Source organism: Globicephala melas, chromosome 15 (assembly GCF_963455315.2).
Source record: "Globicephala melas chromosome 15, mGloMel1.2, whole genome shotgun sequence".
Classification (NCBI taxonomy): domain Eukaryota; kingdom Metazoa; phylum Chordata; class Mammalia; order Artiodactyla; family Delphinidae; genus Globicephala; species Globicephala melas.
The window spans coordinates 75,048,088-75,073,881 of NC_083328.1; the positions used below are offsets into that span (position 1 = coordinate 75,048,088).

At 48.5% G+C, this 25,794-nt stretch overlaps 2 protein-coding genes across 3 annotated transcripts; one reads left to right on the forward strand and one right to left on the reverse strand.

Annotated features, from left to right (window-relative positions):
* The first annotated feature begins 1,110 nt into the window (after positions 1 to 1,110).
* On the forward strand, positions 1,111 to 1,685 carry LOC115843256 (interferon lambda-1-like). The gene is given in 2 exon segments (XM_060285225.1): positions 1,111 to 1,537; positions 1,540 to 1,685. Coding segments are annotated over 2 exon segments (573 nt in total).
* A 2,717-nt stretch (positions 1,686 to 4,402) lies between these two features.
* SPATA2 (spermatogenesis associated 2) lies at positions 4,403 to 15,599 on the reverse strand. Of its 2 annotated transcripts, none has more exons than XM_030839055.2 (3): positions 15,305 to 15,599; positions 8,701 to 9,148; positions 4,403 to 7,772 (listed from the first exon to the last, which is right to left on the reverse strand). In XM_030839055.2, exons 2-3 carry the CDS (start codon positions 9,034 to 9,036, stop codon positions 6,546 to 6,548), a joined length of 1,563 nt encoding a protein of 520 aa, XP_030694915.1. In that variant the 5' UTR covers positions 9,037 to 9,148; positions 15,305 to 15,599; the 3' UTR covers positions 4,403 to 6,545. The 2 variants fall into 2 exon arrangements, with proteins under 2 accessions (XP_030694915.1, XP_060141082.1); XM_060285099.2 differs by lacking the exon at positions 15,305 to 15,599 and adding an exon at positions 12,175 to 15,213.
* Between the last annotated feature and the right edge of the window lie 10,195 nt (positions 15,600 to 25,794).

Consider the following 25,794-nt stretch of genomic DNA (forward strand, 5'->3'; position numbering starts at 1 on the left):
CAATGCAGGGGACACGGGTTCGAGCCCTGGTCTGGGAAGATCCCACATGCCGCAGAGCACCTAGGCCTGTGAGGCACAACTACTGAGCCTGCGCGTCTGGAGCCTGTGCTCCGCAACAAGAGAGGCCGCGACAGCGAGAGGCCCGCGCACCACGATGAAGAGTGGCCCCTGCTCGCCGCAACTAGAGAAAGCCCTCGCACAGAAACGAAGACCCAACACAGCCATAAATAAATAAATAAATAAATAAAAATAAAAACACATTACATACAAAGCTACAGTAATCAAAATAGTGTGGTACTGGCATAAAGATAGACCTATGGTCCAATGGAACAGAATAGAGAGGCCAGAAATAAATCCTCACGTATGTAGTCAAAAGATCTTCAACAGGGAAGCCAAGATCACTCAATGGGGAAAGGTCAGTCTCCTCAAATGGTACTGGGAAAACTGGATATCCAAATGCAAAAGAACGAAGTTAGACCCTTACCTTACACCATACACAAAACTGAAAACGGATTAAAGTGTTCAAATGTAAGACCTAAAACTAAAAAGCTCCTAGAAGAAAACAGAGAGAAGTTTCATGACGCTGGATTTGGCAACAATTTCTTGGATATAACACCAGAAGCATAGGTAACAAAAGCAAAAGTAGAAAAGGGGACCACAGCAAACTTTAAAACTTCTGCACATTCAAGGGATGCCCCTTCTCGGCCACTCAGGCAGCCTCACCCACACCCGCCAGGTCCCTACCCCACTGTGAGAGTCCTCGAGCCACTTTCCCATCCCTCCACCTGCCTCGGCCTCATTCGGAGGCTCCCCAAAGTCAGCGAGCTAAAGGCTGCCCCCGGGAGTCCTAACCTGGAGATTCTCCAGGCACAGGGACTTCTCAGAAGCAAAGTTCTCTCCTGTGACTGAATTTCAGTATCTCTTTCCTTCCTGGCACAGGTCCGGGCTCACCTGGTTCGGCGACTGGACCCCCACACTCGTGCCTTTGCCATCGAAGTGGAGATTCCTGTTTCCATTTGCCTTTTCACTTTACACACATCAGCTAGGATTGCCCAGTGAACCTGGCTAAAAGCAGAGCCATGGGGCCAAACAAGCAGTTGGGATTTAGCCATGGCTGCAGCTTGGGTCCTGGTGTTGGCGACTGTGATGCTGGACTTGGCCAGAGCAGGCCCTGTCCCCACGTCCAAGCCCACCACAACCGGGAAGGGCTGCCACACGGGCCGGTTCCAATCTCTGTTGCCAAGGGAGCTGGAGGGCTTCAAGAAAGCCAAGGATGCCTTAGAAGAGTCGCTCTCGCTGAAGAACTGGAGCTGCAGCTCTCACCGCTTCCCCAGGACCCGGGACCTGAGGCAGCGGCAGGTGTGGGAGCGTCCTGTGGCCTTGGAGGCAGAGTTAGACCTGACGCTGAAGGTCCTGGGTGCTGTGGCAGACTCGTCCTCGGGGGTCATCCTGGACCAGCCGCTGCACACGTTGCGCCACATCCACTCCGAGCTTCAGGCTTGCATCCCGGCTCGGCCCACAGCACAATCCCAGCCCCGGACCGCCTCCACCACTGGCTGTGCCGGCTCCAGGAGGCCACAAAGGAGGAGTCCCAAGGCTGTCTCGAGGCCTCTGTCACATTCAACCTCTTCTGCCTCCTCATGAGGGATCTGAGAATTGTTGCCAGTGGAGACCTGCATATCTGAAAACCTGGACCCAGACCTTACTTATGCACTAAGCCCCAACCCTGCCTTAAGTTATTTCCTCTAATCCTTTATTTATGGAGCTGCAGAAGAAATGTTTATTTTTCTACTTTTGTACAACATGTTCAAACAAACAGTAAGAAACTGTAAAAAAAAAAAAGAAGAGCCAGCTGCCAATTTTCAGGAGGTTGAGAGAACAGAGGAACGTGATAAACAACAGCAGAGGATGCAATCAGCAAAATGTAGACTCTGGCAAACTGAAGGACAAACAATCCGATTTCTTCAACAAATACATTTCAAGGGAAAAGAAGAGAAAGAGGAAAATGTCCTTCTATAGGGACAGCCTTTAGGATAAATGTGATTTAAAGATCTATCCATTGCAACAACATGAGACCTTATTTGGGCCCCAACGCAAACACACAGTTTTAAAAGTATGCACTTCTAAGACAATTGGACCTGCGAACAGTGATTGGGTATTTGTTACAATTAAGAAACTTATAAAAATTTAGATGTGATCATGGTATTGTTTTAAAAGTCCTTGTCTTTTAGATACAGGTACTGAAATGTTCACAAGTGAAACAGATGTCTGGAATTTGCTTCTAAGAAACTTAGGAGTGGGGAAAGTGGATTGACAGGTACAGAAAAAAGTCAGATTGGCCAGAAGTTGTTAACCATTGAGCTGCTGAAGTCCTGCGTTCGATGTACATGAGGCATCATTAGAGTAGTCTCACTTCTTTTGTAAATAAAAAGCTTTCCAAAATGAGCAAATGGAAAAAATGTGGTTTAAGCAAGACAGAAGTTTACTTCTCACATATAAAACTCTGAAGGCAGGTGGGGCAGGCCAGGTATGATGGTGGCTTCCTAAGCATCAGGGACCCAGCCTCTTCCAGCTACTCACTGCAGCCCCCTTCACTTGGCCTCTGCCTCAGAGTCTCACATGGCTGCTCCATGCCAGCCAGCGCAGCCAGGGTGGGAAAAACAAGCTTCTTTCTTTGAAGGACATGTCTCAGAAGCCACACACAGTATCTTTCCATCCTAGGGACCAGACATAACCGTATGACCATGCCCAGCTGCAGGAGAGGCTGGGAAAGGCAGTCTTTATTCTGGATGGCTAGATGTCTAAAATTCAAGGCTTCTATTACCAAGGGAGAAAGGGTGAGCAGAGATTGGGGTCCAATTGGCAACGTCGTGTGGGGTACAGAGCTGGCAGCAAGGCTAATGTTAATCTTGTACAACTGGTGGGCCTGAGGATGTTTATGCTTGTCATTTACATATACGAATTAAGCAACCTGCTCAGAGTCTCTGCTTCGCTTTAGATACAGGAGTGAGTGTCTGGCTTCCTTTGCTCTCCCAGGCTGGGTGTTCATCTCTAGGAAGCTGCTGTTCCTGGTAGCCAGGATGGCAGTGCCATTTCCTATGCTGTCACTAAAACCAAACCCAGTACCTGGGCCTTGGTCTGGTCCAAGGCTTGGATATTTGCTCAGCCAGTGAATGAGATGGAGAAAACCGTTCAGTCTCTTCCCCGACAGCTGAGTGGCTTTGTGGGGTCCAACCCTGCAGAGTGGTCAGCATGGTGGCACAGACACCCCACCAGTGCATAAAGACAGGATGTCCCAAACCACAGCTGCGCTTATACCACTCTTAAGATTTTTGCAATACATTCTGCTTTTAAGTCAACCATGATTTATTTTTTATTTATTTTTATTGAAGTAGAGTTGATTTACAATGTTATATTAGTTTCAGGAAACTTCATTTTTAAAAACACCTTAAATTGATTTTTAAAGTAATCCCCCATTATGGCCTGCCCTAAATAGAAGGTAACTGAAAACCTAAGATTCTGCCAGAGGTTCTCAGCCTGACTCCTGCTTTCTCTTGTTAAAGACAAACTCGCATTACACTGACCAGAATCCTCCTTAGGGCATTTAAACGGATCAAAAAAATTTTAAACGGGATTAATTTTTTTCACAACGCCCTTCAATGTTATTTAATTCCTGTCAGGTCACCAGCAACAATCACTTCTCCTGGAGTCTGCAGTCTCACTTCTAGGAAACACGGCTGAACTCTGAACACCTTGGTTTCCCCGTTGGTAAGATGGGGATCAGAACAGGATTTATGTTATCTTCTAGGAGGATTGAGACAATTATATGAGATCACGAACATAAAGTCTCAGCGTATAAAATGCCTGGCTCACAGTATAAGCATTCAAATGCTGGCTGTTATTATTTGTCAGTTTAATGGAGGAAAAAATGTGAGTCCTGTCACTAAAGAACTAAAACATGGCTTGAGCAAAAAAAACAAAAACAAACAAAAAAACACCGAAAAACCCAAGCAACCGGACTTCCCTGGTGGCGCAGTGGTTAAGAATCCACCTGCCTGGTTAAGAATGCAGGGGACACGGGTTCAAGCCTTGGTCCAGGAAGATCCCACATGCCACAGAGCAGCTAGGCCTGTGTGCCACAACTACTGAGCCTGCACTCTAGAGCCCACGCTCTGCAACAAAAAAAGCCACCGCAACAAGAAGCCTGCGCACTGCGACAAAGAGTAGCCCTCACTCACCGCAACTAAAGAAAGCCCACGCACAGCAACGAAGACCCAACACAGCCATAAATAAATAAATAAATAAATAAATTTTCTTGAAGTTAAATTTAAAAACAAAAAACCCCAAGCAACCCAAACTTCAAAGCAGCAGGGAGGAGGGACATAAAACCCCAAACACTTCATTTAACAATGGAAGACACTTTATTTATTTTTTTAAATCATCTCTCAACATTTCAACTCTTGGTAGAAATCAAATGCAAAACATCTGCTTTTTTAAGTTAGCGTGTATTTATCTCAGTCACAGCAACCTCATACAATAAGATACACAACGAGGAGGAGCATGGTCACAGCATTTCCTATTCCAGTCCACGAACACAGTATTTCCGTGATGATACACACACTGGCCTTTCTCTTCCAGGACAAGTTAGTTATTCCTACTTTCGTCTGCTGTGTAAGTTACGTGGCATCACGGTTGGTTAAAAGAGTTAGTGTAGTGCTAGAGCAGTCTGGAAATGGAAAACTAGAAAACTCAGGACTGGGACAGGCACGGACACTTCTGAAACGTGAAAAGGAAGAACATCAGAGATGAATGCCCCAGAATGGGTGGGTCTTAGTAATAAAGTTGGTTGAAATTCAGCTTTATATACACATTGAATATCTACACGTGATCTACTAGATATATAGAAAAAGAGCCACAGAAGATTTTGAAAACCTTAAAATCACGCAACTAAGTTGGAAGAACATCAGCAAATTCACAGTGGCCTCAGGATTCAGCCAGATTTAAATCTGCTCGAGAGCTGAATACCTCCTTCTATCAGAAAACGCACTGCATATAAATTCCTACAACGTTCTGTACATCACAAACACTATGGCTAAAACATACTGTTAGTTCACAAGGAAGCAGTTTTATTTTCAAATTCTTGCCCCACTCCTGCTCTGCACCCCAAAAGGAAATCCGGGGTCAGCAATTCACATTAGGAGTTTAAGAGGCCTTCGGGTTTAGGAGCGCTGAGGCTCGGCTAAGAACCTCAGGACACATCTGTCTGATGGGCACGCCGGCTCCTGCCCACTTTTAGTGCAAAAAGGTCACAAATGTTGCAGAGGAATCCTGGAAACAGGTGAAGAGAAGAGGACTGAGATAGAGGGGTGGTGGGAATCCCAAACGATTTTCCTTCTGAATTGAGACTCAAGAAGTTTGGAGTGCAAGGTTCACACTCAGCAAGCGGCAAAGACCAGGCCGGAGATCCACAGGGTGAGGTTCCTGAATGGTCACTAGGTTGTCACAGTCTGCAGGCGCACAGACCTCTCGGCCCAGACTAACCCCCTAAGTGCACACTGGAGGTAGGTGTTAGAAATTTATTGTAGGGAAGACAGTGGCTCTCCACCAACTCAGGGGACATCGTCTCTGTTCCTCCTCTGCCCCTACAATCTCCACTCTACCCTCGGGCTGTGGCGAGTGGAGGATACAAGATGGAAGGGCACAAGCCCCTCCCTTGGAAGACTAAAGAACCCGGGGCATTTTTATAAATAGCTACATCGTTAATGTTTTAACCACTTTGAAACACACAGCAAGTTGAATATTTATTTAAAAATAAATCTCAAAAATATCTATTTACAGTAGAGTAAGAGAGGCATGTGCAAACAACAGAAAGGGGGGAAAAGTCAGTCCCAGTGTGGAAGGTCCACCCTTCAGAGAGCTAGAGCCAACTTCACAAACCCCAAGGCTGAACTGAGCTGTGGAGGCAACAGGATGACATTAAGCGAATCCTGGACTGGGGTCACCCTCGATACGTGGAGAGGCAGTGAAGTTGGGTGGGGGGCTGCCGCCGGGGATCCTCGTGTTTGGGAAAGGGTGGTGGAGGGATGAGCCAGTGGATGAGGCCCGGTGTGGCAGGAGGGCTCATTTCACAAGCCAACAGGCCTCTAGCTCACCACTCCAGGTGGGCGTTCGGAGGGGACCTGGAGGGCCCTTCCCAGTCCAAGTTGGCTTTGCCGTGGGAGCAGTCGGCATGGCAAGAGTCCCAGAGATAGAAATCCTCTTTGAGAGACAAAAACAAAAGAATGGAACAGGGAGTGATAGCAAAAATGAATCTGAATGCAAGTGCCACCCGTCTCTCTTGCCAGGTGGCGAAGCAGCCATCAGCTGACATATCTGAGTCGATACGGGAACTCCCACGTGGGGCAGCAGGCCACACGATCCCCCCCCACAACCACGTGGTCAAGTGCAGGCCTCTGCTTCTGGGATCAACGTGTTAACGTTTCTTCCCCATGAAACCAGAAAGGTCAGTGGTGTAGCCCTTGTAGCAGGGAGGTGCAAGGTCGAGTCTATCTGTACACGAGATGGGAGAACTGGGCGGACTTGTAGTTCAGCTGGTTGTTGGGCATGAACTTGTGCAGCTCACTCTTTTTGCAGCAGGGGTCGTAATGGTAGGTGCTGAGGCAGGCGTCGCAGGAGGCTTTCGAACATTGGGTGCAGGTGTTGGCGGCCCCGGGGCGGTCACAGAAGCCACAGCGGGTGGCGGCTGCAGAGGAGGGCTTGGATTTCGAGTGGAGGTGCGGCGGCCGGTCGAGGCCCTGTGTCTGGCCTGCATACTTCTCCCGCAGAGATGACCCGTGGGCCAGGCTGTCGTGGGCGGAGGCCTTGCTGGGGAAGCCGCCGGGCTTGGAGGCCGGGGAGCAGGCGAGCAGGCTGTCGCAGCGCTGGCAGAGGGAGGAGCTGCAGGACAGACCGCAGCTTTGGCACTTGGAGAGGGCGGACTCTTTGGCGGGGGGCGAGCGCTTGTGGTAGATGGGGTGGGCGTCGTTTCTGACCAGCCAGACATCTGGCCGCAGGGCATCCTGCCTCCGGTACGTGGCCCTGGGTTCCGAGTCTGTGTACAGATCCACATCCTCCTGAGCAGAGAAGTACGTGCCACGCAGCAAGCCAAGGCCATTGTTGGGGGAGGGGGATGGCAGGTCATCCGGGCTGCCGTGGGGGGAGCTGGACATGGTCAGGAGCGAGGGGGACGGGCGGATGATCTCGTCCTTGAGGTCGTCCCCCAAGTCTGCTGCCACAGGCTCCTTCCGCAGGCTCAACGAGGTCTTCAGGGGCGGCTTCCGGCTCTCCCAGTAATTGTCATAGGTGTCCACCGACCTTGAGGGCTTGGTCACACGGGGCTTGTAGTAGTCCTTGGCTGCCCGCTCGCTGGCCGACTTCTGGAGCACCACGCGGGCCATGGAGGTTGTCAGGTGCTCCCGGCCCTCGGCCCGCCGCCGCAGGGCATCTGAGCAGCCTCGCACGTCCTCCGCGCTGCTCTTGCGCTCGCTCACCACGTCCAGCTCAGAGTAGCCTTTGTCCTTGACTTGGGAGTGGATTTCCAGCATCTGTTCACACTCCACCTTGGCCAGAAAGAGTTCAAAGGAGACCATCTTCACTTGGAGGGTCTCTACCAGCTCTTTGAGCTTGTACGCAGTCCCCAACTCGGGCACGTAGCCCATGTAATTCAGGATGGCTCGGATGTCCTCTTCCAGTAATGTGGACTTGACGTAATAAACAAAGGGGCCCGTGTAGGTCTAGGGGAAGGAAGGGGGGTAGAAAAAGAGAGGTGGGTGTTTCTCTCTGAGGCACACAACGAACGGAGCCTGCATCAGAGCGTATCCCATCAAGTCTGAACCGGAACACACAGGGAGAGGAAGGGGGAGTGATCTCCACGGCAGTGTCTCACTGCGCAAGGCAGAGGCTAATGCTTCCCAACAGCTCGGCGCACGGGTCTGAAGGAAATGACGCAGCGCTCCTTTTTCCAGCGTAGGGAACAAAGCCACTAGCTTTCTACGTGGGGTGCAGCGGCTCTGCTCCTTGAGGAAGAGCAGGCACAACACCCATGAGCAATGAGAATATTCCTTTCTGGCATTTCTACAAAGGTTTGAAGCATACGTTAGGCTTAGCCTGACTTGGTGGAAACTCTCCTGAGCCATCACTGCCTTTGGAATGATTCAGAATTCTGTCTCGAGTTCATCCTCCTCCCCGCTCTCTGCTTTCCTCCGCTTGCGCGGACACCTGCAGCAGCCTCCTAACGGTCTCCCCGGCTGACTCTTGCCCCTCTACAATCTCTCTCCCGTACAGCAACCAGGAGGATTCTTTTCCAATGTAAACCTGATGCCGGCACTGCCTGCTTCCCAGCCCCCTTAGAATAAATTCCAGCCCTCTGCCCTGGGCTCCAAGGCCCTGCACAACCGGGTACTGCCCACCTTTCCAACCTCAGTTTCAGATGTGAGCTGCCAGGGGTGGGGAGCCAGTTAAGAGATGACACCAGGCAGAGGGGCCAGGTGGGGAGCCATAGGGGCAGTTCTGGTTGTTATCTCAAAGGCAGTGGAGAACCTGGGGGGGCCCGCGAGCAGAGGAAGGATGTGATTAGATGGGCACAAACCCTCTCAAGATGGACTGGAAGGGGCAAGAAGGGAGAAGGGAGACCAGTGTGGAGAGCCCGTCCCTAGACCTTACCTTGATGCTTCTGAATTCCTTCTTCCACGGGTAGAGGAAAAGGTTGACACCCACCGTTTCGAGCACACTGAAGGCACAGTGCAGAGCCCGCAGACTGGAGGAGCTCAGTGAGCGCAGAGAGCTCTCCACCACCTCATAGAACTGGATCAGCCGGAATCGATAAAAGGGATCCACCTTGTGCAGGCTGAGCAGGGTCGAGGCTGCCACCCGCAGGGACTCATCACTGCCAGGCCGCTGCTTGCTGGGGGTGGTGTCCACTTTGCCTTCATGGAACTGCACGTACTTCCGAAATAAGTCATCCTTATATTTTGCATCCATTGAACTGGGCTTCCCCATCCGATCCGATCCAGGGACGGGGGCTACCTTATTTCCTCCATGGCTTCTGAGTTAGAGGCAGGGACATTGCTAGAAGCATTGACATGTCGCCTGCCTGGACCAGCAGAGTGCTCTGCAAGAGGAAGAATAAGCAGCACATCATTCCTTGAAATGGTCCACGTCCCAGCTTGTAGCAGCTGAGGCCAAACAAAAAACAGCTGTCCTGAGCTACACTGGGCACCACCAGCCCCTGGCCCTCAACACATTTAGTGAATAGGTACACCATGTTGTAGTGGAAACACGACAGATAAGGTCCTTGACTTTGCTGAGCTCACAAATGAAAAATATGATTGGGGCACCTAACCTGGTTTCATGGGGATGGGGGATGGTTAAAAAGCCCCTGAGAAAGTGACGGTTAGACCCAAAGGATGAGGCGTCGGCAGGGAGGAAGGCCCTGAGCTAACACTATCAGCACTTACTACCTGCCAGGTGCCTACATGGACTAACTCATTCCATCTTCTTAAACAACTCGAGGAGATAGGCACTGTTGTTATCCCCATTTTACAAATGTGAAAACTGAGACATGAAGACATCAAGAAACTTGCCCAAAGTTACAGGACTATTAAGAAGCAGAGCTGAGATCAGAGCCCAGGCAGGCTGGCTCCCAAGTCCGTCCCCTTAACCACCACACCCCGCTTTCCTGAGGCGGGAAGGAGCCTGGCATGTGAACACAAAGAAGGCTAGTGTGGCTGAAGCAGGGAGAGGGGGGGAGTCACAGGAGATGAAGCTGCCGGCAGAAGCAGGATCCTGATCCCCAAGGTCTCAAAGAGTTGTACATTTTATTCAAAGAGCCAAGTGAAGCCCCTGAACAGTTCAAAGCAAGGGGAAGAGGGACATGATCGTATCTGCAATTTTTTTTAAAAAGACCACTTTGGGGCTTCCCTGGTGGTGCAGTGGTTGAGAGTCCGCCTGCCGATGCAGGGGACACGGGTTCGTGCCCCGGTCCGGGAAGATCCCACATGCCGTGGAGCGGCTGGGCCCGTGAGCGTGGCCACTGAGCCTGCGCGTCCGGAGCCTGTGCTCCGCAACGGGAGAGGCCACAGCAGTGAGAGGCCCGCGTACTGCGAGAGGGAAAAAAAAAAAAAAAAGACCACTTTGGCTGCTGAGCCCTGGAGAGTGCCTTTATCCATCTTTGATTTTTTTGTTTGTTTTTTTGGGCCATGCCACATGTGGGATCTTAATTCCCAGACCAGGGATCGAACCCATGCCCCCTGCAGTGCAAGCGTGGAATCCTAACCATGGACCGCCAGGGAATTCCATATCCGACTTTTACAGTCTGCTGTTGGGAGAGGAAAGGACATTCAGAGCTGGGACACACAGGATTTATACACTCTTGCTGTCTCCTTGGCCACTTGTTAGTAGAACATGTACAGATCCATCAGAATTCTTGGTGTTACGATGCTGGGAGCAAATCTGGATTCATGGAGGGACCTGCCAGGCCAGGGGAGGCAACACAGCATCGGGGTTAAAAACAGATTGCAAAGCTGGACTGCCTGGGTGTGAACCCTGGATCTGCTTTTCTAGGTTACTTGGGCAAACTACTCAACCTGGGCCTCAGTTTTCTCATCTGAAAAAGGGGGTTAATAATAGCACTTATAGTCCAGAGTTGGTGGAAGGATTATATGCAATCAGTATAGAAAGCTCTTCAGAATGCCAGCTCAAAGTAAGCCCTTGATACACACAAGCAGACATTTCTGGTGTCTGAAGGTGCTAGACCCTCCAAGCATCCTCAAGGATGCTTGTAAGATCAGAGTGATGCAAATATCTCCGACTGGGGGGTGGACATGCATTTTCACACTTGCCCGTCCTACCTTTCCTGACCACAAGCTCATGGGTGCAGGGATTGCAACCAAATGACTCAGTAGGGGTCACAGTGCCAGAGCAGGTTACATGCTTCATAAACACCTGCTGCCTGAGTGAAGGGTGGGGTCCTGCTGGCTGTGGGAAATGTTGAGGGACCAAAAAGAAGCCGCGGTGGGATGGGACGGACCTGTGGAGTCCTTTAGCAGATCTGAGTTCAGCTCAGAAGTTCTAAGGGCCTACAAGCCTGGCAACTCTCAGGAAGTCAATAAAATCACCCATGTCTCAATGAGCCACTCCTCTGGCTTCTCCACAGTTTTGGGGAGACACCCAGGGGTCTTAACTGTTGGGTGAGGGGTAAGACATGCAGGAGAATTAGGGACACAGAGAGGTCACCTTCTCCCACCCACTGCCCTGCCAAGGAAGCCCAAGGCTTCAGGAACAAATAGAACAAATAGGCCTGAGGAGCACACAAGGCAAACAAATCCATTTGGGATCAAATTCTACCTCCTGACCAACGTCTCTGTGGTCCTCAGAGCAGTCTTTCCCTTCCCTCTTAAGGTCCACCCACAAGGACCCTTCTGTCTGCTCCTCAAACACATCAAGCCCATTTCTACCTCAAGACCTTTTTTTTTTTTAAAAGGCCAGGTAACCTTTTTGTTTTGTTTTGTTTTTAATTCATTTATTTATTTTTGGCTGCATTGGGTCTTCGTTGTTGGGTCTTCGTTGCTGCGCGCGAGCTTCCTCTAGTTGCAGCGAGCGGGGGCTACTCTTTGTTGCATTGCGCGGGTTTCTCATCGCGGTGGCTTCTCTTGTTGCAGAGCTCGGGCTCTAGGCACGCAGGCTTCAGTAGTTGCGGCTCGCGGGCCCTAGAGCGCAGGCTCAGTAGTTGTGGCGCACGGGCTTAGTTGCTCCGCGGCATGCGGGGTCTTCCCAGACCAGGGCTCGAACCCATGTCCCCTGCATTGGCAGGTGGATTCTCAACCACTGCACCACCAGGGAAGTCCCTACCTCAGGCCTCTGCACATGTTGTTCCTTCTGCATGTTCTTCCTTTGATTCCTCCCGTCGCTGGCTCACTCTCATCATTCAGGTCTCAGCTCAAATGTCATCCCTCCGAGGCTCTCCCTGACAACCGCAGCTCAGTAAATCCCACATGCCCTGTCCCTCGTTATTGCGTTACCCTGGGGTAATCACCATTTGAAATTACCAACTTTATTCATTTACTAGCTTCCTCTCTTTGTCTCCCACCAATACCCAGTAAGCTCCACAAAGGCAAGGACAGTGTCTGTTTTGCTCACCATGATGCCTCACACAGCTCCTGGCACACAGTAGGTGTTTGATGAAACAGGCGAAATGATGCTTTACTTTCTCATTTAGCTCTCCCCAGAATTCTGGGAGACCAGCAAGAGCGAGAAGAAACCGAGGCTCCATGACATGACGTGCTGTCTATAGCTCAGTGTTAGGAAAAGGTGGATCCCAGATTCCACTGGCCTTATGACATGAAACCTGTGTACCTCCCACCACCCCATGATTCCTGAGCTCAACAAGTATGCAGCACCTACCCTATGCCGGGCCCTAGGCTGGGTGCAGTGGGGGGAATGTGGGGTGGGTAGGGGACAGTAGGGAACAGAAGCTGAGAAGATAAAGCTCTGCCCTGAATTCTACTTGAAAGGGCTTACTGCCCAGTATCAAAGTATGTATGTTCTCTTAAAAAATAAAATTGTATTACAACCTGAGAGAAGACATCACTGTCCTTGCTAAAAAAAAAACCCATATACATATACCATTTTTTATTTATCCAAAAGAAGCTTTCATCCAGCCTCTGGCCCCAGGGACTTTTTTTTAGTACACCTGAGAACAATTTAAACAGAGGGACATCAAGTCTCCTAAACACTGCTGTGATTTTTCTCCAAGGAAGTCAGCCTTCAGCCAATAGAGACTGATTTTTTTTTTTAAAACAAAGTCAGCCGCCCTCAAGCTCAGCGTCTGCTGCTCTGTAATCACACCACAGTCCACACCCTTGTTTAAGGCTGGCAGATAAACAAGGAAAAGGGATCCAAATAGCCCAGTTGGTATTCAAAGTCCCAAAGTCAAGGATAGGAAACTCATCTAAGAAAAATCTTGAACCAACCTAGGTAGGTGAGGAAACAGGTGAAAGAAAATGAATGCTAAAAGATAATTAAGGCAAGGAGAGAAGGAAACTAACAATTATTGAAGTCCTACTATGTGCTAAACATTGGGCTTTCCACTTTAACTGCATCACCCAGTTTAATCCTCACAATTCTACGAGGAAACAGACCAAGGCTCAGCCATTAAACAACCTGCCCAACACAGCTTGAATGGGTCAGAGCTGGAATCTGAACTTGGGTTGACCGGCCCTGCAGCCTGTGCTTTTTCTCATTTATCTCACTCATTTATTGTTACCATTAGTACCATTCACCAAGGGATTAGTACATAAGGGCCCTTTGCTAAGTGCTCCGTGAAAATCAATGAAATCCACACGACAACCCCAGGGTTAAAAAGAAAAAACTGAGGCTCAGAGGGGCCAAGTCGCTTGCCCTAAGTCACAAGGCTAGGAAGAAGTGGCTCTGAGATCTGAACCTAGGTCTGAGGCCAAAACCCTGACTCAAGCTCTGAGCTGTGCTGCTTTCAGGCAAAGCTGTCCTGCTGCTGGACAGCTCTTCTTGAAAGGGCTCAACTAAGTCAGTACGCCCTATGGCAGGGCCAGCAGAGTTGAGCTCTAAAAATTCCTGTAGTAGCAAAATTCACATCTTCTCACACAGAATGGGGTTGGAAGAGCCACAAATCTATTTATGACGTAAGCTCAAGGGCCAAGAGGAGAGGCGACCAGAGCCGGGCCAGTGGTAGAGCAGCTGACATCATCCCTCCTGAATTCATTCCTGAGAATACAGGCTGCATTGTAGCTGGTGTCTCTTCTGAGCATAGAGCCAGCAATTTATTCCTAGCACTCTGCAAAAACAACAAAAAACACGCTCTCTGCAAAAACAGCGTGGTTACAGGAGACCAAGACAGCCTGGTGACAGAAGCCATTAATTTCTCCAAGCAACCCAAGGATTGGAACGCCAAGACGTGCCAGTGTGGCGGAAAGAAAAAAAAAAAAATGGCACCGTGAACGTCCCTAACAGAATCAGACGGGTGCCCAGAGCCAACAGGCCTGGTCAGCACTTCCTGCACCCATAATCCGGGTCCCCTTTGAAAAGCAAAGCAATGAAGAGAGAGATGTTGCAATCAGGGAGGTGGTGGATTTTAATTATTATTTTTTAAACATCTCAAAGGAAAGCTATATCTGTTTAAAACCTCACTAAACGGAATTGAAATGATTCTGGATAGCAAAGCATGAGCTTGGCTTTACCTCAGCTGGCCCATTCAAGCAGAAACATTCTCCAAGCAGCATTTGAAGGCGCCCCCTCCCTGCACAGACAGAAGCTATTTTGGGCCCGGCATCGCCCCAGTCCACAGGTTTATGTATCCCTGGTCTAGCTTCAAGAGGCTCAGAGTTTCCCTGGCCTCCACACAGCAGCAAGGGGAGCGCAGAACAACCCCCTCCACCTCCGCACCCCAATCCTCTGCATTCATCCCCAGCCCAAGGCCCGTGAGACACATCCTAGGCAACCTTCCACTGGCTGTGAAGCGCCAGAGGGTCCCCACACCCCAACCCAGTTCCAGAGAGATTCAGAGAGAGGATTTCCAAACCTTTGAAAATAATCTCAGCGATGCTGAAATTGGGCTTCCCCAGTGGCAGCTGCGACTCGCAGAGGGGCTCTGAAGCAAGGAGGTTCCCCTCCCTGCAGGGAACAGAAGCTGGCGACTGCTATTCCCAGCCTGATAATTCCAACAACCTCTGAGTGCGACATCAGTTGTGAAAAACACCCTAGTCCCAAACTCGGGCTCTCCCCACGGGTCTGTGAATTAATTAACAGCAGCTATCATTTATTGGACGCCTGCTGTATGCCAGAGACTGTGCTTCGCATGCATCTCACTTCATCCCCACCACGGCCCTAGTAGGCAGGTTCACTCCCCATTTAACTGATCAGGCAACTAAGGCTCAGAGACGAAGTGACTTGCCCAAGGTCATACAGTGAGTACAAACCCCAGAATGTCGCCAGAGCGTGAGCTGGGGACCACTGCGCGGTAACTGCCTCACGGTGGAATCGGGGTGTCCTCCTGCCTTGTTAGTCGCTGTAGAGGGGGTGTTCCTCCTGAGCTGCCCTTAGCCACCCTGGGGGAGTGGGGATCCTGAGAATTAAATGGGCCCCCGGAGCGCCGAAAAGACGGGCCCGCCCGTCGCCCCCGCAGGCCGCGAAGGGACCCCGCTCCCGGGCCGGCAGAGCCCCGCCTAACCGGGGGGCCCCCTCCGCCGGGGAAAGCCCCAGAGGCCTTTTCCGCCCACGGCCGCCCCGCACTCACCCCGGCACTGCCGCCGAGGACGCCCCGGCCGAGGGGAGCAGGAAGGAGCCGCGGCCGCCGCCGGAGCCAGGCCCGGCTGGGCTCTCGCAGCTCCGGCCGGCTGCAGGGGACAGAGACCAGTAGCCCGGGGCCACGGCGACCCGGAAACACTCAACCAGGAAGTGACGTATCTCGGAGGCGGGTCCAAAGGGAGGCCCGGCCGCGGCTACGCCCTGGGCTGGGGTGAGGCCGTTGCTCGCTGGCGGTGGAGGAAGAAGCGGGAGGCAGAAGAGTGAGCAGAGAGGCCGCGGAGTCCCGCTTTGAGGTCTAAAGGCCCACTGCCTCTGCTGGGGCTGGGACCCGGAAATAAACGTGCCGGAAGTGACGCACGCCCTCGGTCACAGGATGGCGGCTGGCCGGGTTGTCATGGGAACCGGTCTGTAGTCTGGAGATGGTAGCTCGGAGCTGCGATCTCAGACTGAGCGATCCGCGGCCTCCTCCTCCCCTTGTCGAGATGATCTGCGAGCTGAGCTCCCGACCGCGCCTGACCAGAAGCTGACAATTGGATCCCTCACCCCCATTTTACAGGTGGAAATACCAGAGGCTTAAAAAGAGCAAGTGAGGTGCCCAGTATCACGTGAGCCTGAATCCAGACTTGAGAGGACTGTTGATGTTACAGGCTGTGTTTAGTGAGGGTTCCAGCTTTGCCTTTGCATTTTACCAGCTGCATGACCTTAGGCTAGTTACTTAACTTCTCTGAGCCTCAGCTTTTTCACCTGTAAGATGCAAGAATAATATACCACCTCCTGAGATTCATGTGAGAATGAAGTGAGTATGGAAACAGCTTATTACAGTAGTTGGCATATAGTAATAATCTAAATACACTTTGTTTTTAAAATCTGGTTAAGTTGGGAATTCCCTGGCGGCCTAGTGGTTAGGACTTGGCGCTTTCACTGCCGTCGGCAAGGGTTCAATCCCTGGTGGGGGAACTAAGATCCCGCAAGCCCTGCCGTGGGGCCAGAAATAAATAAATAAAGTAATAAAATCTGGTTAAGTTAAAGGAAATGACTTCTCTCAGCCCTCAACTTCCTTGAATGGAAACCAGGGTTGGGGAAGACCAAACCAAATATTGCCTCCTTGCTTTGTGACCTCACCAGACACCTGCAGTGTAAACTACACTGGCATAGATTCTGGTGGCTTGTCACTTCACTTCATAGATTTGCCTCCCACCCACCACATTGACCGTGAACTCTGCTTTTGTGGTTCACCACTCACTGAATCCCTAGTGCTTGCAAAGTGCCTAGCACTTACTCGAGACTTTGTTGAACACATTTACCATTGAACCACTCCTTCTATCTCTCTAACTTACCCCAGACTCAGAGCCCACTCCGTGCCAAGTTCTCTTTCTCCAACATGGTCTTGGCTGTCTGTACCTACCATACTCTTCCTCCCCTCTGGCCTCTATGCCTCTATATGCTGTTTCCTGGGTTTGAGTGTTCTTCCTTTCGCCTCTTTCCTTCCTTGTTTTCTTGGCTTCCAGCCCCAGCTCAGTCCTCACAGCCTTTCTGAAGCTTTCTCTGATTTCTCCAGGCAAAGACCCACCTTCCTCTGGTTTCCCACCCCATAACACTGTCTTTCAATATTTTATCTCAGCTCTTACTATAAATAAGTATATACACATATATATATATATATATATATATATACACTTAAACCTGACACCCCCCACAAGACCTGGAGCTTCTTATTTATCTGTGTTTCCTGTGAGCTCTGCACATGATCAGAAGGTGCCCAACAGATGTTGCTTGATTGCAGGATTCTCTCTCAGCCTTGGGGTCCCCAGCTAAAGTCAGTGGGTCTTGTCTCAGGAGTCAATGACATAATACAGGGGAGAGCATTTGGAGAACCAGCAACCAGCTATTCAAACAGCAGCAATTACTGTATTTAGCTGTTGCTGTCTGAGCATCACTTAAGGTCTTCGTATACTTCAGCTGTTATCAGCTCATGTTTAAGCTTCTCTCTTAATCACCTGTAAGGTGATGGTGTTTACAGGAATTCCAGCTGAGAAAAACTGTCCTACCCAAACCCTCTGCCTTTGCAACAACTCAAAACTGTCCTTTGGAAACTGTTATAAGACTGCATGAGGCTGCTAATAAGTCCCTTCCATCTCTGTGGTTCTGTGACAGCAAAAAAGAAAACAGATTTTTAAGAAGGCTTTACCGGTAGGAAACCCTGGCCATTGATTCTCGGTGACATTTCGTATCAGAAAAATACCAAAGTCTCTGAAGGGAGCCATGTTTCTCATCTTTTAGACAGGGCTGGAGGTCTGAGAGTTCTCTGCTTGGTGACATGGAATCACGGGAGCATCCTTTTCAGATTTTATTACATAATGATTAGCAGATTATGTAACAGTCATGTAACAATGATTAGGCACCTCTACTTTCTAAAAGCCAACAACATGAACCATCTACCTACTTCTTTCTATTTTTTAGTGGTTTTTTTTTTTAATCACAAAAGTAATGCATGAATTCTAATGACACAGACGTGTAGAGCAAAAAATGAAAAAAAAAGCAATGGGGCTTCCCTGGTGGTGCAGTGGTTGAGAGTCCGCCTGCCGATACAGGGGACACGGGCTCGTGCCCCGGTCTGGGAAGATCCCACATGCTGCGGAGCGGCTGCGCCCGTGAGCCCTGGCCACTGAGCCTGCGCGTCCGGAGCCTGTGCCCCGCAACAGGAGAGGCCACAGCAGTGAGAGGCCCGCGTACCGCAAAAAAAATAAATAAATATATAAATAAAAGCAAGCCTATGACCCATCAATTTGATTTCTTGTAATCTACCAGAGAAAAAGCGTAAGTGCACAAGGAGACCTGTTGCATCATTGTTTGTAATGCAAAAACAAAACCCAGAAACATTCTGAATGTCCATCAAGGGAATGGTGTAGCCATACTAATGACTACTATGTATCACTTAAAAAGGATAATGTAAACCTACATAACTCTGCAAGACATATTTTGGAAGGAAAAAAGAGAGACATACCCTGAAATGGAAAACAAAACATCAACTGATACGATATATTTTCTAAGGGTGCGTATGTACGTATGCATATGTATGAAGCCAACTGTGGACAATAATGCAAATACAGATCATGTTTTTTATATCATTCTACAAATACATATTATATGATTTTTATTAATATCTTTGTCCCCTAGAAGTCAGTTAGCTCTGTGAAGACAAAACTAGTATACCTGTTTTGCTCACAATTATATTACTACTACCTGCCATACTACACTACTACTAGTAGTACACCCATTAGAGAGCATTTGTTTCCAACTGAAATTTTCATTGAATGCCTACAATGTGCCAGGATTGATGTTCGATTTAAGGGGCAGAGACAGACACAAGCAAGACAGATACAGCCCTTGCCCTCAAGGAGCATACAGCCTCCTTATCAGAAAGAGAATATTAAGGGACTTCCCTGCTGGCACAGTGGTTAAGACTCCACACTCCCAATGCAGGGGGCCTGGGTTCAATCCCTGGTCAGGGAACTAGATCCCACATGCATGCCACAACTAAGAGTTTTCATGCCACAACTAAGGAGCCCACCTGCCACAACTAAGACCTGGCACAGCCAAATAAATAAGACGAGAAAACGAAAATTATTGAACCCCTACCATCCTCCAGCTGATTGTTGCCAATTTCCCAGCTGATCATGATCAGATATTCAGGTTTCTGAAGAGGAGCTAAAAATCCAGATTTTTAAGTGAAATTTTGCAATTATAAACACTATATGTAGATACACTTCCTAGTTCTGTCTACTGAGTGAGCCTATGAGAAATGACACCGCTGTTAGAAAAAAAAAGGGGGGGGAATTCCCTGGCAGTCCAGTGATTAGGACTCCCTGGTCCCACTGCAGGGGCACAGGTTCCATCCCTGGTTGGGGAGCTAAGATCCCACAAGCCATGCGATATGGCAAAAAAAAAAAAGAAAGAAAGAAAGAAATGACACCGCTGTAGCAATAAGCACTGACCACCCATATCTTGCTTTCTAAATACCATTCTCCACTAAAATGAGCCAAGCCTTGGAGAAACAACTGATTGTCAGAGCTGGGACAGGGAAATTACAATGTGGGGCTGGTACATCTTACTGAGCCGGAAAGTAAGGAAGTGCCAAAAGCGTGATGGAACTTGTGAAAAGAAGCCAAAAGGCCTGAGTTCAGATCCCAGTTCTGCCACTTTCCAACTTTTGGACAAGCTAGTTACCTCGCTGGGCCTCAGTTTCCTTATCAGCAAAATGGGGTTAATAGAACTAACTACCCCCAAGGATTGAATGAGCTAATACAGGTGCCAGTGCGGAGTGATAGTTCAACACAAGCTAGCTAGGATTATTTTTGACTCAAACTCATGGGGCTTGCTAGGCTGGGGTGTACAGTAGGCCTCAGATGTTTGGGCAATGTGGTTGTGCTTGATGTCATTCTGCTCAATCCTGGGCACCTTGCATTTATGCTGCTCAGAAGAGTAGAATTTATAATATCCAAAATATATAAAAAACTCCTACAATTCAACAACAAAAAGACAACTCAATTTAGGGACTTCCCTGGTGGTCCAGTGTTTAAGACTCCGAGCTTCCACTGCAGGGGGCACAGGTTTGATCCCTGGTTGGGGAACTAAGATCCCACATGATGCAGGGTGTGGACAAAAAAAAAGACAACCCAATTTAAAAATGGCCAAAAGACTGGAATAGATATTTGGGATAGATATTTCTCCAAAGAATACAGACAAATGGTGAATAAGCACATGAAAAGACACTCAACGTCATTAGCCATTAGGGAATGCAAATCAAAACCACAATGAGGGGCTTCCCTGGTGGCGCAGTGGTTAAGAGTCTGCCTGCCGATGCAGGGGACACGGGTTCGTGCCCCGGTCCGGGAGGATCCCACATGCCGCGGAGCAGCTGGGCCCGTGAGCCATGGCCGCTGAGCCTGCGTGTCCGGAGCCTGTGCTCAGCAACGGGAGAGGCCACAACAGTGAGAGGCCCGCGTACTGCCAAAAAAAAAAAAAAAAAAAAAAAAACACAATAAGATACAACTTCACACCTACTAGGATGGCTATAATTTAAAAAAAAAAGAAAAGAAAAATAACAAGCGTTGGCAAGGATGTGGAGAAATTGGAAAACTTGTACCTTGCTGGTTGGAATGAAAAATGGTGCAGCTGCTGTGGAAAACAGTTTGGTAGTTCTTGAAAAGTTAAAAAGAATTACCATGTGACCTAGCAATTCTAGTCCTAGGTATATACCCAAAATAATTGAAAACATGGACTTGAGCAGAATATTGTACACCAATATTCATAGCAGTATTATTCACAATAGCCAAAAGGTGAAAACAACCCAAGTGTCCATCAACAGATGAGTGGATATACAAAATATGGTATATCCAAACAATGGAATATTATTCAGCCATAAAAAGGAATGAAGTTTAGACGCATGCTACACCATGGATTAACCTTGAAAACATTATGCTGAGTAAAAGAAGCCAGTCACAGAAGGACAAATATTATGTGATTGCACTTACATGAAATGCCTATTGTAGGCAAATTCAAAGAGACAGGGACTTCCCTGGTGGCACAGTGGTTGAGAGTCTGCCTGACATTGCGGGGGACATGGGTTCAATCCCTGGTCTGGGAAGATCCCACATGCCGCAGAGCAACTAAGCCCATGCACCACAGCTACTGAGCCCATGCTCTAGAGTCCGCGTGCCGCAACTACAGAGCCCATGTGCTGCAATTACTGAAGCCCGTGCACCTATAGCCCATGCTCCGCAACAAGAGAGGCCACCGCAATAAGCCTGCGCACCACAATGAAGAGTAGCCCCTGCTCGCCGCAACTAGAGAAAGCCAGCGCACAGCAACGAAGACCCAACGCAGCCAAAAAAAAACCAACCAAAGGATAGAAAGTAGATTAGACATTACCAGGAGCAACCATAATATCCATTTTTCAGGTTTAGTTCTTATCAGATCTTGCTGACCCTTGATATAATACAAATTGTAAAATGCTGTGCAAAAGCAATGAGCTGGTGGAGTGACTGATGAACTGCAATTTTCTGGAAGCAGCCTTTTTACGTGGTCATCCCCCGTGTCTTTCCTGTTTATATCCAAATCATTCTCTGCCATAATTCCAACACCTATCAGGATACCTGACACCTAGAAGTTATTGGTTAAATAGACATTTATTTATTATTAATTTACTTATTTATTTGTTTTTGGCTGCATTGGGTCTTCGTTGCTGTGCACGGGCTTTCTCTAGTTGCGGCGAGCAGGGGCTACTCTTCGTTGTGGTGCGCGGGCTTCTCATTGCAGTGGCTTCTTTTGTTGCAGAGCACGGGTTCTAGGGGCACAGGCTTCAGTTAGTTGTGGCACGCGGGCTTAGTTGCTCCGCAGCATGTGGGATCTTCCCAGACCAAGGCTCAAACCCGTGTCCCCTGCATTGGCAGGTGGATTCTTAACCACCACGCTACCAGGGAAGTCCCTAAATAGACATTTACATGCCAGTGTCACTCATGTTAAAACTCCTTGCAATCCGACACTATGTCCTTTTTTTCCCCAGTCTTTTTTTTTTTTTTCTTTTTGGTTTTTACTTCCATGCTAAGTACAGTAAGTCATAGAGGTAGGGGCAGTAAACATTTAAGGAACTGTAAAGAACAAGGGAAGCCATGATCACCTAGTTGAGCCAGGCAAGGTGAGCCTGTGAGATACTCCTACGCCCCCTAGTGGTGCAGATGGGAATTCCTCCTGGCTCTCTTACCAGTTTGGCAATCTTTTTTTTTTTTTTTTTTTTTTTTTTTAAAGGTTTAATTTTAGGGCTTCCCTGGTGGCGCAGTGGTTGAGAGTCCGCCTGCCGATGCAGGGCACATGGGTTCGTACCCTGGTCCAGGAAGATCCGCAGAGCGGCTGGGCCCGTGAGCCATGGCCTCTGAGCCTCCACTTCCAGAGCCTGTGCTCCACAACGGGAGAGACCACAACAGTGACAGGCCCGCGTATCGCAAAAAAAAAAAAAAAAAAAAAAAAGTAACTTGATAGAAAAGTTTAGACAATACAATAGGGAAGAGAATGACAAGTAAGTCTTGCTCCAGGCCCAGAACCTAGGCCCCAGGCCCTCAGTTTCACTTCCTGATAATAGCCACTTGTACTAGATTCTCTGTAATCCTTCCAGCAGGGTAATCAACTCATCCTGCTCTGCCTGGGACTTTCCCAGCTTTAGCACTGAAAGCCTCACATCCTGGGAAACCCCTCAGCCCCAGGCAAATTGGGATAGTTGGTTACCCTACCTTCCAGAGACATCTATTCATCATACACAAACATATTCACATATTATTTGCATTACTCAGCATCCTGGTGTTATTTTAATCAAAACTATATTTCAAACATCATTCCTTATCAGCTGTATATTCATTTAACGAATACTTATGGAGTTACCTACCATGCTCTAGGTACTGTTTTAGAAGGTGAATATACAGTAGTAAACAAAATGGGCAAAAATCCCTTTCCTCATGGAGTTAACATACCAGTAATTATATCTGTTGTATTAATCACTTTGCTATTATGACCAATGCTGTCCTGGACATTTGTGTGTACGTATCTTTCCTACATGTCAGTGTGAGTTGGTCTATAGCAGCACCGTCCACAGAACTTTCTGTGATGACGGAAATGTCCTCTATCTGCTGTGTCCAGTATATAACCACTAGCTACATGGTCTATTGAGCTCTAAAAATATCACTAGTGAGCCTGAAGAATTGAATTTTTAATTTTGTTTTTTAATTTAAATTTTTAAATGTAAATAGCCACAGTATTGGATGATGCAAGTCTGTGGGAGAAAGTCCTAAAAATAGAAAAGATAAATCAAAAGATGTGTACTCTTGTAAATTGGATAATTATAGGCAAATCGCCCACGAAGAGGTTGTATTAGTTATTTGTTGCTGTATAACAAAAGACCACAAGCTTAGCAGCTTAAGCAACACACACTATGTCACAGTTTCTGTGGGCAAGAAGTGTGGGCATGGTGGGACTGGATCATGGCATAACAAAAGATTACAGGAGCAGATTTCCCATTGATTTTCCTTAGGATCACTATTTAGTTGAATAATTTTTTAAACCATCTGTCGCCACCCGCCTACCTCACTGCCTATTAGAGACCATGTCTTTCTCCCTCACGCCATATCCCCGGCACTGGAGGGCCCAGCACACAGTAGGCCCACAGGGACTCTTTGTTGCCTGAATGAATGAGTCTCCCTTGGCAGTAAAAATCAAGTTTGCGAAGCCTTTGAGCAGGACCCCTTCCCCAGGCTCTCATCAGAACCCCAAGAGGGTCTTAGATGATGTAGGCCATCTGAGAGAGGCTGCCAAAAACTAAAGAGGAAGAGATGATTGTGGGAAACATTTTCCTCAAGAACATTAAGGGAAAATGGGAGGAGAAAGATCCATTCATTGGACACACATTATTAGGTTGATTGTTTTTGAAAAACAGCCAGTGTGACTGTGGGGAATGAGGGAGGGCTGGCAATACATTTGCAAGCTAAGAAAGGGAGAGTGGGGACATTTTCACGGAGAATGCCCAGAAAAAGCAGGAAGGGATATTGCACATTTAGTCTAGTCTCAGCATTGACCGGGGCTGGGGTTGGGGGACGGGGGTGGGGGGTGGGGGCGTATAATGTAGGTTAGTGGTTCTCAAAGTACAGTCCTGTCCAGCAGTGGCTGCATCACCTGGAAAAAATGTTAGAAATGCAAATCCTCAGGCCACACCCTAGATTTACTGACCTGCTGAATCAAGAACTCTGGGGGTCTGCCCCGGCAAATCTTGTTTTCAGAAGCCCTCCAGGTGACTCTGATGCACGTAAGAGTTTGAGAACGACTGGCACTCTGAAATGCACAGGTACCAAAGCCAGACTGCATGGGTTCAAATCCTCACTCCGGTTTTCCATCTGTGTTAAAAGGTAATTTAATCTCTCTGTGCTTCGATTTGCATAGTTGTAAAATGTGAGTGCTAGAAAGCTAAGTCACAGCTTGCTCTGAGGATTCATTCATGGAAAGTGCTTAGAATAATAAGCACACAAAAAGTTCACTATTAATATAGTATTATTTCAATCCTGTCCTCCTGTCTCTGTGACTAAGTGTACGAGCTCATGGAAAGTTCATTTCAAGAGCCCAAACTGGAGGCACTCAGTGGATTTGAAGCCCGGGTCTGGGACTCCCCTGCCCTCACCGTCCTCCCCGCTCTCAGCACAGGGTCTGGTGGCAGCTACAAAGCCAACACAAAGGCTTATAAATACCCACAACACACCTCTGCCCCCACTAAAGCACCCCCATCCCTGGAGAGGAGAAAGGGCACTTTTGGCTGGGAAGAGGTCAGATGCACAGGTGCCTGGCATAGGAACAAGAAAAAGAAATGGTAAAACATAAGCATTGGCCCTCTAGGGTTGCTGCCTACCCGCCAGGTTATTCGTTTGTGAAAAGATGCCCACATGGCAAGCTAAAAATAATCCTCCTGCTGCCAGCAGGTCAAGCAAAATCAACCCAGAGGACTGAGAATGGGACAAATGAGGCGCAAATTTGCATTCAATTAATCTGGCTTAGCAAACTGGTTTATTTGTCCTGTGCAGACTCCTTACTGTGAGGGCTTTGTGGCCTTTCAGGGTGGAGTTTAATTGATCATTGACTTTCCTGGTTAAGAAAACCACACAGACTTGTTAGCAGAGCCTGCCTTTTAAAAAGATGTAGCTTTTGTTAAGTGGGCTGTATACAAGAGCCAATTTGGTGCAGTGAAAAGTGGAGAAAGTTGAGATTCAAAACATCTGGGTTTTAGGCCTGCTCCTTTCAGGATTGAGGTTTAGTCTCTCTTCAGACCCGAGGCTCCCCATCTTATACAGAGCTGGAGCTGGACCCCATGGCCAGGAGGCATGTGGACACAATTTTAAATAGTTTGACTCTAAGGGAGATAGAGATTACTTCTGCTTTCCCTAGGAAGTCTCAGTGTGGTGGTAGTCTGTCTTCAGCACCTCTCTACTCATGCTTAATCTCCCTTTTCAGCGGCAACAGTATCCAGCATGAATTTATAAGATTGTATTGTTTCCATTGTATTTTTCCAGTGTCCTGTAGAAATGTGATACTGATTTTCTATTTGTAGCTTGGGAGTGATAACAGATCTCCCTTTAAAATTTGTTTGCTGAAGTTTAAAAAAAGAACAACTCGATTGAAGAGAAAGATTCAGTAATAGTGCATAAGTAAATTTTAAGTAATAGTAATAACGATTTAAATTTGGGAAACAGTGGCTGAAGCACAAAGCCTGTTCCACAAAGCCAGTCTCTGGATCTGGCTCCACATTTTCCAGATTTCCCTCCCTCCCTCCCGTCAGAGAGGCCAGGAGGCGCTGCCCACCCACTAGCCCCGCCCCCAGCCCCCGACGCACGTTCCATAAGTCACGCCCCCAGCCGGACGCACGTTCCGTGAGTCACGCCCCCAGCCCGA

Coding starts and splice junctions, on each gene's coding strand:
- SPATA2 (XM_030839055.2), bottom strand. CDS start 9,036: ATGGGGAAGCCCAGTTCAATGGATGCAAAATATAAGGATGACTTATTT. Junction 7,773..8,700: donor AGGAATTCAGAAGCATCAAG/GTAAGGTCTAGG, acceptor TCCTTCCCCTAG/ACCTACACGGGCCCCTTTGT.